At 38.4% G+C, this 17,413-nt stretch overlaps 1 protein-coding gene across 1 annotated transcript; it reads right to left on the reverse strand.

The window, feature by feature from the left end:
- Positions 1–244: 244 nt before the first annotated feature.
- On the reverse strand, positions 245–11,140 carry LOC149775703 (uncharacterized). The gene is made up of 3 exons (XM_089944515.1): positions 10,721–11,140; positions 4,057–4,197; positions 245–3,370 (listed from the first exon to the last, which is right to left on the reverse strand). Exons 1-3 carry the CDS (start codon positions 10,835–10,837, stop codon positions 3,146–3,148), a joined length of 483 nt encoding a protein of 160 aa, XP_089800641.1. The 5' UTR covers positions 10,838–11,140; the 3' UTR covers positions 245–3,145.
- Positions 11,141–17,413: the final 6,273 nt, after the last annotated feature.

Genomic DNA, 17,413 nt, shown 5'->3' on the forward strand with positions numbered 1-17,413 from the left:
GAGTAGAGCTGAGATTAGTTGTTGCAACTTTATAAGACTTTGACATCTGGGTCAAGAAGAATAATCTTTGTATCTTCGGTTTGAATGAAGCTTCTCTTTTAATAACTTCAATGGTCTACCCAAAATCTAGTTCAAAAGGACTAAAAACTTAATGATTCTTGAAATGATTCCCTAACAGCAAACAACAGTAAATGAACAACCATGTCCCTATGTTTTCCTGCATCAAAGCAAAATGAATAAATCATATTCTTCAAAGTTTAATGAAATCTTTCTAAGAATTCCTAACTTTCAGGGCAATAGGCAGAATATTTAATCTGTTGGATGCTAATTCATACATAACAATGTTGGAAAATTCCAGACATAAAGTTTGACCATTTATCCAACTGGACAGATTTGGCATGGCCAAAAAGTGTAAAAGTTGTACTAAAGCTTTTACTATGGTTTTAGTTTTGATATTCCTCAAAGGAATTACCTCGAAATCTTGTGGACACACACATTATGGTCAACAATTATTGGTGGCCTGACTTGGTCTTAGGTAAGGACCAACACAATCTACCATTATTCTGCTGAATGGATCATAAAATGCAAGGATAGGTTGCAGATGAGCCTTAGGTATCTTGTGATTGGGTCTTCCTACCATTTAACAAAAAGAACTACAGTATTTAGAGACATCACTTGTAATTTTTAGCCAATAAAAAATTATTCTAGGTCTTGTGAAGTCTTATAGACTCCTAAATGACCAGCCATGGAAGTTTCATGGGCTAGACTTTTCATATCCTGTCTATATAACTTCAAAACAACAATTTGATAGTTCACTGACCACTTGTCACCAGCAGGTACTTCTTTCCAGTGGTCTCCAAATTCTCATAAGCATCCCATTTTTCACAAAATAACAAAATGGTACTTGTGTAGCTTCAGTTTCATTAATAGCTGTCTGAAACAAACAAGTGATCTTAGGATCTTGTTCCTGTTCAACGAGTGATTATCTTTGGTCACCCTGATCAGAATAAAGAGAAAACATAGTAAAATGTGGATCACTGTGACCTCTTGGCTGATGAATATGTGTAGCAATAGGGACCTCATCAATATTCAAAATGTGTTAGGCAAAATAATAAGTTCCTGATCAACATCATTTTAAAAAGCTCTTTTTGCTATAGCTCTAGTAACTGCATCAGTATGGTATAAATCTGGGAATTCAATCTTATCAGAATCAACGTTATTTTATCCAAACAAGGCTTGTCCATTACAAATGGATTAATCACAACCTCATCCCTAGCTAGATCACAGCCGAATAATAAATGAATACCCTCAATGGATAAAAAAGTCACTGTTCCAACTGTCATGGGTTCTGGACTAAGTCTGATGACAAATTTACACAATGGAGAGAAACAAGAACAAAGCCATACTCTACTCCCGAATAATAATACTTTCACTAGAAGATTTCTCAGATAAATGCAAAGCACCTGATAATAGAAGACTTGGAGAAATTCCTGTGTCCCTTAATATTTTAATAGGGATAGGCTTGGCATAATTACTAATAAGTGATATAGAACCTTTCAACATGAATTGTTCATAATTCTTCATAATAAAATTAGTCTGGGGTTTGCTTGACCCAACAAATGTACGTGTCATGTTTTCAATACATGAGCAGGACCTCTTTGAAATTAGATCATTTGGAATAACTCTTTCTTTACTCTGTTGCTTATTTTTCAAAAGTAGCAAAAAATAAATAATGTGCCCTATCTTCCTGCAAAATGAGCATGTAGGAAGAAATAAAGAATTCTGATAAATCCTTTCAGAAGTTTGATTCCTAAAATTTGCGACATACTGAGATTTGAAAGTACACATAGGAGTCTGAGATGGCTTTTTACCAAAATACTGCTGAGATGAAGACTTGGTGACAAATGAAATTTTGTGAGTCAAAGAATAGTCATCAGCTGTACAAGCAGCATTTGCTCATCAACGTAGGCCTAGACATCACTATTTTCTGTTTTGATTCTATGGGCTTAATCTAAGTTACAGAAAAGAGCGAAAGCCAACAAGTTTTGTAAAATTCAACAAATAATTTCCTGAGAAAATAAAGTGAAAATTTAAAAAGAACTTACAGTATTGTGAACTGAATGCCAAATTGTCCTAACATTTTTATCACAAGTCCAAAAGAGTTATCTGAATGAATTCCAGTGGGGTTCCAAATGAATTCTCATCTTGGATTTGTTGATGTACCAATATCCTGAAATAGTGTTGATGTGCTAAGAGTCTTAAAGTATCACAAAATATAATCAAAAATGTCTCAAAATGAATTCAAAATAATACCAAAATAGTGATTTAGTCCAAATGTAATAATGAGCACTTTGTAATTCCAGTCAATAATAAATGAATAAATCCTCTCAAATTAAGCTTGAATTTAACTAAAAGACTAATACCGCTTCGGATGATAAGAGAGGAATTGATAATTCTGATATAAAAATCCTTAAAACAAAAACCTAAGACACAATATGGGGACCAGGATAAGGATCAAAAGTTCATTTCTAGAACTTTCTAATTTGTCAACAAGATCAGGTCTATTACTAAACATTTAGTAAAGAACATGGCAAATATCAGGTACACCAGGAATTCCTAAGCGGAAAACCAATGTTCTGGACCCAAATTTTAATAGACTTTACCTACAGGTAATTATAATCCTAAAATATATTCTACAATCACAGACAAAAATTAGCTATGTAACATGTTGTTCAGAAAAATAAAAACATTAGACAGGTTAGCCCAAACTCCTACCCTCAGTTATGGATAAAAGTCAACCACACAATACAAACTAAATAAACATAACATGACTTTCTGACGAACTGGCACATTCAGGTGCCTACTAAGTTACATTTTGAAATTAAGCATTATGCAAAGAGACTATTTTATTGATTATAAAGTTATTCAAAGCATTTAAGTGACTGCACATTCTGAGACGTAGATTTCGATATTTTGTGTTAATGCCCAAATTTTGGGTTGGTTGATGGCTGTAGGTGACAGTGGCATGAATGTCAGATATGATAACAGGTTCTACTTTTAAACAATGCTGGAAGCTGTAAGGCTATCAGAGTGCCAGTAATTGTTATGCACTCTTCCAACAAGGGCCTGACTGTCAATGCATTGGTCAAGTACTGGATGCTTCCTTGTTCCTAGAGTGTATGTGGTATACCCTTCTGTCAGTTGGTTTAGTGTCTGTAGTGATATCTGGCTTGATAAGGTATAGTCCAAACAACAGTGGGCAAAATCGCACCAGCACAGCACCAACCACAAGAAGAAGCTGTTCTCTGGAGGACTGTAAGCCATCTACACAGTATCCAACCACAGTGCTTAAAATTACTAACAGAATTGTCTGGAGTGGAAAAAAATGGACAAAATTCAAGGCAAGCAAAGCTTTCACATTTTTATATAGATAAAAATTTTTTTTTTACAAAGTTTGGAATAATTAACGATTGACAAGAAATCCATTTTTAGCATAATTCATTAAAGCAATTTACTCTAATTAGCTCATGTGTTTAATACAATCCTGGACTATGAATAATGCAGACTCAGATCTGTGTCACATAATGAACCAACATAGCAAATTCTTTAATAATCATTCTATGAATGGTTTCAAGAAAACTTGACAGAACCAGATATATCGTGCATATTGCTACGAAAGAAGCATGTCATTTTTGTTCACAGTACATTGCTAAATCTGGAAACAAGGAAAGTAACTGAAAACTGTGCAGCCCTAATCTCAATCTGTTTTAAATTTGTGGAATGATGGGAATCAAAATTCTTTAGTAAAGTTATACTGGAAATCAAAGGTTAATGGTTATGAAAGGTCACATCAATATAAAAAGCTGCATGCCAGATCTGGTTGAAATTGAATAATCTTTGGTGAAATATTGCTGCAGAAACCTCAGTCATATGGAGATAGTATGTTTTGGAGTCCTAATGGATCAAAGAAAATTGAAGGAGCAAACTTTCTAATTTACACTCAATAGTCTTATATTACATATATATGAGAAAATGACAGACAATCCAAATACTTACAGCAATACCACTAATGAAGAGTGTTTTCCTGTCAGTGTCAGACATGTATGATGGGGCATACCAGTTAAAGATGGTAGTACCCAATAGCAGTGCTCCCACAGCCCGACAAGTATGCATACTGTGTTTGTCGACATGGATGGTCTGAAATAGAGACAGTCTCCATAAGCAGTAATTGTTTATACAATATACTATCCATTTGTCTATTTTCATTCATGTCATTTTTGTAATTTGTAATCTGTCACAGTCATAAATACCACAAAATGGGTGCCTCACAAGTAAAAAATGTTCCTTTAATAATATTTACCCAGTCATAACACATTAGCAGTACATCCATTACCTCAAAAATCCAGCTTTTTCAAGCTAGAATCTACATTCATCATTTTAGCTTGCTTTAGCAACACAAGTGCTACAAGGTTTTTCGCTTGCTGAGGTTGACTCCCTTTGGCGGGTTTAGGCTTGACTCCCTTTGGTGGGTTTAGGGTAGACTCCCTTTGGTGGGTTGGTCCCAAATTCTGTCAATCACCAGATACTATTTGGATGCTATTCCAGGAATAAAACTACAGGGAGGACTTGACAGTGTGTGCATGTATTATGATTCGGTAAGTATTATCAAGAAAACATAATTTACTCTAAAAGTTGCTTTCTTCCTGAAATATGTTACCTAATTGAAATACATCAGGAAAATAGCTACAAGGTAGAAGAAGTTACATCCCCTTACTCTGGAGTAAGCTATGTTTCTGGTCTCCTAATGAACATGTAGCAGCTTTGTGAGATCAGAGTTATGGTTATAGCATACGGTTTACGCATGGATGCAGTTTAGTAAAATCAAATCACATTCCTGCAAATCAACACAGTTCAGTAATATACATCGTTCCTAAGCTGCTGAATGACTACTACTACCTAGCATATCCAGTCCTCCCAGGTTAAAACTTGAAAGCTAAAAGGCTGAAAGTTATCTGCCCACCTAGGTGGCAGTTAGTGATGTCACCTTGACACTGGGATTGGTATCAAATCCTTTCAAATCGATAGTTACTAATGGCATGGAAGGAATGCTCTCTATATGAGTGTAACTGTGTGGGGAGGCTAGGAGGATGTATGTGTATAATAATTCGGTAAGTTCTATTGAAGAAACATACTTTTTACTACAATTTTTTTTTCTTCTTCAAAATACATTACCCAATCATAATGCAATAGGAGACTAGGTAAGAGTTGGAGGGAGGTACATCTTCTTACCCCAGAGAGAGACAACTTCTAGATTACACTACTGGTAATAGATGCCAAAAGTTGGCTGGGGGGGGTGGGTCAGCATTAAATTTGCTCAAACTTTTTCCCTCTTGAAAAGCCTGCGAAGTTGTGAAGCTGCATTTTTATGAAGCTGTTGAACTCGGAAAAGTAACCATGTGCACAGCAGATAAAGGCTCCTCCCACTCGAATTCAGCATTTTAGGATTAAAGATCTCTAAAATGACTGGAGAAGTGTACTAGGATTGAAGTATGGATGCCTCCATTTGTATAAAGTGCTCTTGTGCATTCCACTGAGATATTATTCTATTGCCTTTGTGTGCCTCTAAGGTGGATGGCCATTGCACTTTAGATATTCTCCACCACTTTTTGCGAGAACTGTTTGTTCTTATGGGTGCATTTAATAAGATCCAGATGTGCAGGTTCAGTAATACTTGGTTGGGATGAAACACCTGTCATCATGGTTGCTTATTATTGATGAGGGAATATCTCGATTCCTGGTGATTCTGTGGCAAAATTGATGAGGTTGGTCCAACATTTCCCATTTGATTGGAGTACACAGGAGGAGGACACACTCAGATTCTTTTGATTTCTGTATAACCTTCAGAACCTGAGGTGTTGGAGATGTATATGCATTAGGTCATTCCAAACCATAGAAAGAGAATTGATTAATCAGGCCTTTTGGATATAGAATCTTTGAGAAAAAGGTTAGGATTTTGGCATTTCACATTATTGCCAATAGTTCCATCACAGGTTGATCCCACCAAGTATCTTCTGAGTGAAAACCATTCCTTGAGAGACCATTGCTTCTTGCAGGGCAACAGTCTGCTAATACACTGGCCAGCCTAGGATATGTCAAACTTAAACATGGATTTGTCATTGAGGACACCTTTTAGAAAATCCCAAACAAAAATATAAAGGTCTGGGTACTTGGTTCTGCTTTGCTGTTTGAAGTAAGTCATCACAGTGAAGTTGTCTGACAGAATAAGAACTCGATTCCAATGTAGGTTCTAAGCCACCAATGAAAATATGAAAATCTTTCAAAATGGTTTCATCTCAAAGATTTTGATATGTAAATAATGATCCTGAGGGGGCAACTTTCTTATGGCATCTGGAAATGGTAGGAGACCTGTTCCCGTCATCTGTATTTGCATCTGTAGGAATCGTGTTTGCTGGAGGATGAACTTGCAAAGGTATGCCCAGTGTGAGTCCAGGGTGGTTTCACTGCCTTTAAGATGAAACCCTGTTTGTGCAGATTGTGAAAGTTGGTCCAATGGTCAAAGGTTCGAATTCCAGCAGATGGTGTGATCAACAAATGTGCTAAGGTTGATGACCAAGAGATCTGAAAGAACCCAGGACAAAAGCTTAGGAGATGTGAAGAATGTGAAGCCAAGTTGACAGGCAACCGTCTGTCTTGTTCACAAGTTGTAAAGGGAAGTCTTCCCCTTTTAAGTAATGAAAGATTGGAGATTTCTCCCTATCAGGATACGTGGTAAGGGGGGCATGGAAGAAGGTCATCTGAGACAGGGTGGGTCTTGTGAAATGATGGTGAACATGATTTACCTCCCTTTGATTCTTCCACTTAGATCTGAAGAATTGTGGATTTTGATGGTTGTAAATTCAGTAGGACTGCTTCCCAGTGGCATGTTCTCTTGGGACATCCCTGCAAATATTTTACTGGTTGCCTTGCAAACCCCTTCTCTGTAGCTGAGACTGAGGGATGGAAAGAAGACATCCTTTATGTCTTGTTATGGATTTCAACAGCCTGATCATTAATGACGAGATCAGATGATTAAGGTTATAAGTATATCTTGGCCTATGATTGCCTTCAAGAAAGGTGGAGGTAGACAGAATGTCATCCTCTTCCACCTGTTTTAAGTTCATAGTTGCTGTTATGGCCATGGCCATAGTATGTTGAGCCTCTATGTTATGAAGTGGACCATTTTATAAACATAGTCCCATTGAGATTCAGGGTGGGAGAAGGTAAGCTGTGTTTTGCCTATTGAAGATCACCACTGCAACATTGATCCCATGATCACAATGTTACGAATCTCATAGGTATCCAAAAGCAAATCTGAGGGACTGAATTTGCAAAAACAGACATACAAAGATGCCTGGAACATGTATAACTGATGATGAAAGCTGTCAGTAACTTGTGGAACCAGCTGAAAGTAATATCTTCCATAGACAATGATCACCTGATGTCAGAACTGTAGACCTGGCTGGTGATGTAGAGGAAAGAGGACATAACTCTAATGGGAATGGGCAGAGAACTTCAGTTGAAACCTCATCATAGTAAGATTTAATAATGATGAGAGAACTTGAGGACCAGCTTTCATCAGTTTGGATTAATGTAATAAAGCTGATCTCTTGTACTACCTGAGAGGTAGTTGGAGAAGAAAGTCGAGGAGTGTGGTTCAATATACTTGCAGCATGTTATGAATAAAATCCACTTACTGCTAAGTGGGTGGTAGAGGCTAGAGGGTGAGTGAAGAGACATCTATATTGATCCAAGACAGTGCCTATATAAACTAGAAGTTGTCCATAGGAAGTACCTGGCAGAACTATGTGGGCTAGACTGATCCATGAGAGTGTCTGTACAGACTGTGAATCATCTACAGGAAGTACTATGCAGGTTAGTCTGCTGTATAACTGGTTTCATGAAGTGGGTTCTTGGGTATTACGCAAATAAACTGGAAATGGTATGCAGGAAATGTTTAGGAGCACTATGTGAGTTGTGAAACTGGACAAGCTCATTTCTCATTTAGAGTAATATAAATGAGTTTTCTATACTACACACAAAACCTGCACATATGAAAGAAACTGAAGTGTCATTATTGATTCTTGTGAACCACATGCAACCTGTCTAAAATGCACAATGATGTTTGATACTGGTAAAATCAGTAATGCATCATGCATATGACAATGAATTATATCCTAAGTCAAGATATTATGAAACTTAACTGTATGTATCTTGACTCAGTGGAAATTATACAGCAATCTTAAATGAGTTTTCTATATCATGCCCTAGACATGCACTTGTTAACAGAGTTATACCAATTTGAGGGGATGCCATCGACATCTGTGCAGGTATGTCCCAAAGGTGGTTAATTTTGTGCAGATGTGGTAACACAGAAAACTTTGTCATCGGCAATAGGAAGAACAGAAAACTTGGTAAGTTATAGATGGAGATTACTGTTCTTTGAAGATGATACTCCTCCAATTTGTTTTGAAGTAGAAAACATCCGAACTGCCTGTATGGATTTTGTGAGGGTCTCTCTGTCTGTGGAGAGCATGCTACTCTGATGGTTTCACAATATGGTGGCACTCAACAGTTTCGTATTTGGCAAAGGGTTAGAATTTTAAAGAAAGAATTTACCTGGGTTTCCTCGCTGGTCATACTCACTATTTTAAAAAGACCTTGCTTATCATAGGTATTGTCAAAAAAAAACTTTAATTCCCTTTATTTTGGTGTATGATTGATGGATGTAGTAGTTATAGAGTATACAGCTTGGCCTTACTCTAGGTGTGCACACTTCAAGAAACTGCAAGCTCCATTTGCTCATTTTCACTTCGTGGACTTCGGAGGTAAATTGTATAAAAAAAAGAGCCAATAATTGTTTTTGACATTTTATATATTTGGTGATTCATTTATTGCATTTTCAGAAGCTGGTATTTTCCAGTCTGGCTCATTTTCCCCATTTTAATAGCTGCTAAAGATATTGTACTTTAAAATTATTTGGCTGATTTTTGAGCACAAGGGATCAGTCATTTTAGTAAGCTGTGTGCTTGATCATGTACAATTTTCACAAGTACAATATCCAAAGAAATGTCCACCACATTACATCAAAGTAGCATAGTGGTATGCCAATATTCCATCCACTGTGCATGTTTCAAATGCAAACAACCTCACCTCACATACATCACTCTCTCAAAAGTATATAATAATTGGTGCCAATCACAGTATCATGGGGAGATCACTCTATCTAACTACCACCTAGGTAGGCAGATACCTTTTAGCTTTTCAGCTTGAAAGCTTTAATCTGAGAGGGCTGGAATTGTGATGTAGTAGTAATTATCCTAAAGTATTATGATTAGGATATGTATTTTGAAGAAGTGAAGTTCATATTTAAAACTCTATTCATGCTATATCATTCATTAAATATAAAGTATCGTTTTAAAAGTCTGAAATAAAATGAATAATTCAATATAAATTTTTTTTTTATATAGCACAATTCAATTGATACCCTCTATTGGACCCAAACTTAGAGTTAATGGTGATATCAATAGAATCTGTGATCATCTGACTGTGTATAATATTCCAAACACTGTGGACAAATCTCTTGTGCAGTGTTAAGCTTAGTGTTAAAAAACTAAATTTGTTTATCTGCAATACAGAAACCAAAGCATTTATAATTTAAATAAAAATTCAAAAAAGTTTTCTTTTCATTTCTTTGTTTATACATCTACTTAAAACAAAGTTTTCTAAAATTATGTTTTATCCACCATTTTAGCCAAAACCTGGCTGCAAGACAATGGTATTATTCGAAACCTGGATACTGCAATAAATAATATGTCTCATCAATACAACTGTCACATGACCTAACATGTAGCAATACTGTCACACCAATGATACTGGCAACAAAGGGGTATATAAACTTCTCACTAACAAGATAAAGTGATTAGTATCAACCACATAAATTCCCTCCATGAGTTACAATAGTAACAAAACCGGTCAGAGACCAGGGGTGCTAGTTCCCCCACCAGCAGATGGAAGGGTCCACATCCTCCACATCCTTTCAGTAATCATTTTCTAACAATTAATATTTTATCAGAAGAAAAGGTGACCCTCTGTGGGATACCAATCTGACAGATCCCAAAAAAATGAGAGCCAGATGAATCTCCATGGAAGATCTACACCAGCACTTCTATCCAACTCCTCCACAACTACAGTGATTAAAAGAGATGTGTTCACTAACAGAAAGAGAAAACCAGACATTCTGGTTTAAAATTGCCAACAAAGAATGCATTTGCTATGACCTAAGTGTCTATAAACTTTAACCTATCTGAACACAATAAAAGCTGCATTCTTTGTCAGACAGTTTATATCTTCTAAGCTGATACAAAGCTCTCTAGTAGCAATATTAATCAGAAAGATAGAGAGTTTGATTGGATTTACCAATTACACATTCTACAGCTGGTTGGGATCAACATATCTGTTTAAATGGAAGTCCAGGTATTTTAAACATAAAAATTTGTAAAGGCTTGATTTAAATGATTAGTGGAAGGGCATAAAAAGGGTCTCACGATATTATGTCATTTGGATGTAACAAATATTAATTTTGATATATGTTGATTTCAAAATCTGTGAACTATTTTACTAATTTGGCTATCAAAACTTGAGAGATTTATTTTTAATTTACCTGAAAAGTTAGGAGTTGGTCTGGGAAAGCCATCAGAGCTAGAGATCCAACAAAATCAATAAGAAACAAGACATTCAGAATTTGATTCAGAGAACCTGGTGTCTGCTGTCTGCCCATACAGGGTCTTGTCTTCAACAGCTGCACAACACTGACCAACCACCACAAGAAATTTCCCAGGATGCCAAACCAAAAGTGCTGTGGAAAAAAGAAAACAGAAAAGTTATCAACAATTTCATAGCTCACCCCTACAAAGCTGTTATACGTCTCCAATTATTGATGTAAACATTAATAATAATGCGGAAAATAAGAAATGCAACAATTATAATGCAGAAAAATTCAGACTTACAGTGATCATTATAATTAAAGCTTTTTATGAAATATTTTCTCTTGAGACTTCAACTTTTCAACTTTGTAAACTTTAAAAATGTTAACTATTTATCAGCACTATAAAGCCAGTACCTCCATACTTACCCACTGGCTTACTATAAAAGTCATAAACAATAAAGAATAAACATTATTTTCTAAGCTATCGATGTAAAGGTATTATACTGAGTTGATGAAAACCAGAGATTCATGCTACTTTTGAAAACTTGTTTGTGAAATCATTGTTCTTTAAAATCTGCCCAAAAAGCTTATCATCTCCACTCCTTGAAGCTTATCATCTCCACTCCTTGAAGCTTATAACCTCCGCTCCCTGAAGCTTATCATCTCCACCCCTTGAAGCTTATCATCTCCACTCCTTGAAGCCAGATTTTACTGAGAAAAAGTCAGATTTGGACTGACAGCCAGTAACATATGTACATTTCATGCATCAGCAATTAATTTGATTAGCCAATACAGTTGTGGACTCATTATGAAAAACATGCAGTCCACTCATCTAATTCCTATACTCATTTCCATGTACAAATACAGTTAACACGCTGAGGAAAACAACAATGTATAGTCATTAATATTACCAGTCAATTAGCATATTGTGATAAATTTTAACCCAAGTTCAACTATTCACTTTCTGGGAAGAAATATTTTGTGATTTCTTGATCTGGACTAAGTTTTAGTTGCATGTACACAGGTAAGCCCTTTTCATACATTTATTTTCCTATTATTTGTGAAAATTCTTTGAATGTTTGGAATTAAATATTTAAAAGTTATTCTAACAAATTCATGTGCGCAGAAGGCTTGTCAAGACTGCTTTGATGCATTTCACAATTTTATGGTGAGTAACTGTTAATAATATAAATCATGAAATTTCTTTGACAGGTGTGTTTGGAAACAAAAGGCACTTGTCTCAAATGTAGGATTTCATTCAAGGCATCCTCCATGCACCAAAAATGTTGCATTTACAAGCAGTCATTATGATCTGTTGTTTACATGATAATTACAGGGGTATGGATACAAACTTACTGCCTGGCAAACAATTAAATGTGTTTTCAATCTCAAAAGTCAGCCTGTCAAATACTTGCATGCATGTTGTCAATTTCAAGGTGACTAGATGATAATTGTTATGTAAATGGCTAAAAATGTGTTCACAAATCCTTCAGTAGTGATCATAAATAAATCATTACAAACAATCTAGCTTTTATTATTTCTGATGTAGTTTGTAAAACAAGTCTTCTACATGTATTATTTACATTCTATTTACATGTCCGTTTACATGTATTTTTTACATATCTGTTTACATGTATTATTTACATATCTGTTTACATGTATTATTTACATATCTGTTTACCTTATTTACATATCTGTTTACATGTATTATTTACATAAATGTTTACATGTATTATTTACATATCTGTTTAAATGTATTATTCACATATCTCCTTACAGGTATTATTTACATATCTCTTATGTATTATTTACATATATATTTATATGTAATATTTAAGTGTCTATTTACATGTACTATTTACATATCTGTTTACATGCATTATTTGCATATCTATTTACATGTATTAATTGCATATCTGTTTACATGTATTATTTATATATCTGTTTACATGTATTATTTACATGTATTATTTACATATCTATGTACATGTATTATTTACATATCTATTTACATGTATCATTTACATATCTGTTTACATGTATTATTTAAATATCTGTTTACATGTAATATTTACATATCTGTTTACATGTAATATTTAAATATCTATTTACATATCTATTTACTTGGATATTTATTTACATATCTATTTACTTGGATTATTTATTTACATATCTATTTACATGTATTATATACATACATATTTTTTCATAACTATAATTTTCAGCATATAGTGTGTGTGAGGTCTGGGCCTGATGTCCCGCTTGCAAAAAGAAAGTGAAGCATCTCTCACAGAGTCTCCTTCCCAGGTGTAGTGATCACCACAGGACCACTGTCTGGCTCTGCTGGGCAGGAAGTTACTTGCATACAGCCTCTACTATACTATTGTGTCCACAGCAGCACCTTCACGTGGGACCCCTTGGTTTCACAGAGCCTGCTGTGTGGCAGTATAACTCTGTGAGCAGACTGGGCACATTAGCCTTGGCAGGCAGCCATTCTAAGAGAAGGAAATCTCTGACTCAACCAGCAAGGATGAGAGGGAAATCCTGACGTCTGGGCAGCCCAGGATCTCCATACTCCATGCCCAGGCTTGCACCCTGAAGAGGCCACTCCAGCCTCACTACTGAGTGAGAAAACAACATGGAAGCTGGCAGTCTACAGGTTATAAGTCCCACCCGATTTGCATAGGGAAGGGGTGCGATGGGTCAACTTTAACGGTGAGAGGGATCATCATGTCCCACCTGCCGACTTCCTCCCACCTCAAGCTGGGCAGCCCCTGCGCATTAAGGTGTTAACCTGCAAACATCTACCTGTTCCAGTGGGTGTCTGGAGCTCAGTGTGTTGCTCAGCGTGACAAGCAGATGAAAATTCCACACCTGACAAAGAAACAAGAAACCAACAGAGAAGATTCAAGCTCTTCATTTCACAAGCTTGAACATGCACACCATGTGCACAGGCATCTCTGATGACCTCAGGGAGGTGGACAACACCAGGAAGATGACCATCATCGACAGAGAGCTTACCAGACTAAATGTCAGCATAACAGCCCTCCAGGAAACCAGGTTCACCTCTAGTGGCTCCCTCAGATAGGAAAACTACACCTTCTTCTGGAAGGGTCAAGAACCTGAGGAGCTCCACCAGTATGGAATGGGCTTCGTCATCAAAAACATCCTCCTAGCCTCGACTGAGCCTTTCTCAGGGGGCACTGAGCATCTGCTGGAGGTTCTATCAACATCCTCAGTGTCTATGCCCTCACCCTCATGTCTTCAGAAGACAAAAAGGACCAGTTCTATAGGCAGCTGGATGAACAGATCAAAGGATGCCCCAAAGACAAGCCACTATCCTTGGTGACCTTAATACTCAAGTAGGTGCGGACCACGAGTCATGGCCTACCTGCCTTGGACATCATGGCACTGGAAAGACCCATGAAAATGGTCAGAGACTGCTAGAGTTATGCATTACAAACACCTTCTTCAAGTGTAAGCCACAACACAGTGTCATGGAAGCACCCCAGGTCTCATTGCTGGCTCCAGATCGACTTGGTCATCACCACAGTGCAGACTGCAACTCTGACCACACCTTCGTGAGCAGCAGGGTGCGCCTACAGCCACATACACTATACCACTCCAAACCAAAAGGTTGCCCTCGCATCAACACCGCACAGATGTCATTCCCCTCCAAGGTGCAAGAGTATGTGTCCACCCTGTACCAGGCTCTCCAGGACCTGCCAGAGCACAATACCACAGCCAAGTGGAACACCATCTACAGCACACCCATGTCCACGTTTGGCAAGAAGGAACAGCCCAGCCAGGACTGGTTCACTGCACACCTTTCTGGGATGGAGCCAATAATCAAGGACAAATGAAAAGCCTTCATAGCATACAAAAAATGCCCCAATGAATGGATGCCTGCTACCCTCAGAAGTGCCAGAAGCATCACCCAACGCATCGCTAGACAGTGAGCAAACGAGTACTGACAGCAACTGTGTAAAGGAATCCAGCGCAGTGCCGAGTCTGGAAACATCCAAAGTATGTACAGTGGTATCAAAAAAGGCTCTAGGTCCTACAGTGAAATCTCTGATGGGAGAAAAGATCACAGACCATGAGCAATAGATGATCAGATTGGTGGAGCACTACTCAGAGCTATACTCCCAAGAAACGTCAATCACCAATGCAGCCTTTAGCAGCATAAAGAAACTGTCCACCATGGAGGAGCTCGACAAAGTGCCCACCTTAGAGGAGCTCAGCAAAGCAATAAACTCCCTCCCAAACAACAAAGCACCAGGTAGCAACAGCATCCCGCCTGAAGCTATCAAACATGGGAAACCAACATTGTTTCAGCCGCTGCACGAGTTACTCTGCCACTGCAGGGAGGAAGGAGCAGTCAAGACACGTGCATCGTCACAATTGTGAACCTTTACAAAAACAAGGGCAACTGCAGTGACTGTAATAATTACAGAGGGATCTCACTCCTGAGCATCAATGGCAAAGTAAATGACTGCATCACAGTCAACAAGCTGCAGCTGCTGAAGGATCGTGTGTACCCAGAATTCCAGTGCAGCTTCAGAGCAGGCAGGTCGACAACAGACATGATCTTCTCCCTCTGACAACTCCAAGAAAAAAGCAGAGAGCAAGGTCAGCCACTCTACATGATATTCATCAACCTCACCAAACCTTCAACCTGGTCAGCAGGAAGGGCCTATTTGAACTTCTCAGTAAGATCAGTTGCCACCCGACTCTCTGCAGCATGATAATTTTCCATGCTGATATGAAGGGAACAGTCATGTATGATGGATGCTCCTCAGACTCCTTCACAATCAACAGCAGCATGAAGCAGGGATGCATGCTGGCACTAACCCTTTTCGGGATCTTCTTCTCCCTGCTCCTGTCCTACACCTTCGACTCGTCCACTGATGGCATATATCTGCACACCAGGTCCGACGGGAGGCTGTTCAACCCGGCTCGAATGCACTTGAAGACCAAAGTAAGGTTGGTGCTCATCAGGGTGATGCTCTTCACAGATGACGTGGTTCTGGTGACCCACACCGAGGATGCCCTCCAGAGACTGGAAGACCGTTTCGCTGATGCCTTCAAGCAGTTTGGGCTCACCATCAGCCTGAAAATGACAAACACTAGCGTGCAAGATACCATCATTGTCCCTTCCATCAAAATCACCAGTGTCATCCTAGAAGCAGTCAACAACTTTATTTACCTGGGGTCAATCATCAGCAACACTCTCTCGCTCAGTGTGGTGCTGGACAGAAAATTTGGAAAGGCAAACACCATCATGCCATGACTAACGAAGAGGGTGTGGGAAAACAACCCTCTGACAGAGCACACCAAGATCCAAGTCTACCATGCCAGCATTCTAAGCACCCTCTTATATGGAAGTGAGACCTGGAGCACCTACATGAGGCAAGAGTGCTGGTTCAACTCTTTCCATATACGGTGCCTAAAATACAACCTAAAATCAGCTGGCAAGACCGCATCCCACACAGCAAGATCCTGCAAGGTGCAAGTATCCCCATCAGACACTCCCTGCTAAGCAAATGCTGCCTTCGATGGCTGGGACATGTCTGACACATGGAGGATGGGAGGCTGCCAAAGAACATCCTATATAGACAGCTGGCCACAGCATCAGAAGCGTTACTCTGTTTCAAGGATGTGTGCAAGAGGGATATGAAGGCATGAGACATTTCACCCGATGGCAAGGACCGAGGCACCTGGAGACTGATGGTAGGTAACCAAGGGCATAGCAGTCGCTGATGTGAGGAGAGGCCAGCTGGCAACAGAAAAACATGAGAGAAAGAAGAATGCAGAAGAAACCCCAGCAACTCAGACTTCCCAGTATGTCTGCACCAACTGCAATAGAAACTGTCACTCATGCATAGGCCTGTACAGCCACAGCAGATGATGCCAAAACCCCAGAGTCAGACAACACTCCAACGGCGCTATTCACATATCTCTTGAGACTGAGCCACCAATGATGATAATATATATATATATATATATATATATATATATATATATATACACATGCACGCACACACACACACATATATATACACACACACACACATAACCACTCTTTTGTTGAACAGCTATAAATCACTAACATATATATATGGACACTGTACAAGCTGTATCAACTGACACTGCATAAATACCCAGCTTCTCCAAAATATATAGATCTAGATGTATACCTTTTACATATAAACACCCATTTTACACTTTCAAATTAAGCAATTTGCTACCTTTGACATGGGACCCCGAGTGGCCGAGTGGTCTAAAGCGCTCTCTGTTGCAGATCACTGCCATCTCACCTCTGTGTGCATGGGTTCAAGTCTCGGATTCGGCCAATGTGGTTATGTGAGAAAGCTTGCCAGTAGCTTCTCGTGGGTTGGTGGTTCTTTCCAGGGCTTTCCCAGCTTCTTCCTCCACCATTAATACTGGCCACCATGTAAAGCCTATCGTGTGCTGAAAAATGGCATTAAACCCTACAATGACAACAACTTTTGACCTGTAACTGGTGCCCCAAGTGGCCAAGTGGTCTAAAGTCCACACCGTTACAGATCATTAACATCTCACCTCTGTCTGCATGAGTTAGAGTCTCAGGCTAGGCCAATGTGAATGCATGAGATAGCTTGCCAG

The sequence above is a fragment of the Sinohyriopsis cumingii genome, chromosome 19 (genome assembly GCF_028554795.1).
Source record: "Sinohyriopsis cumingii isolate HCF-2022 chromosome 19, ASM2855479v2, whole genome shotgun sequence".
Lineage (NCBI taxonomy): Eukaryota > Metazoa > Mollusca > Bivalvia > Unionida > Unionidae > Sinohyriopsis > Sinohyriopsis cumingii.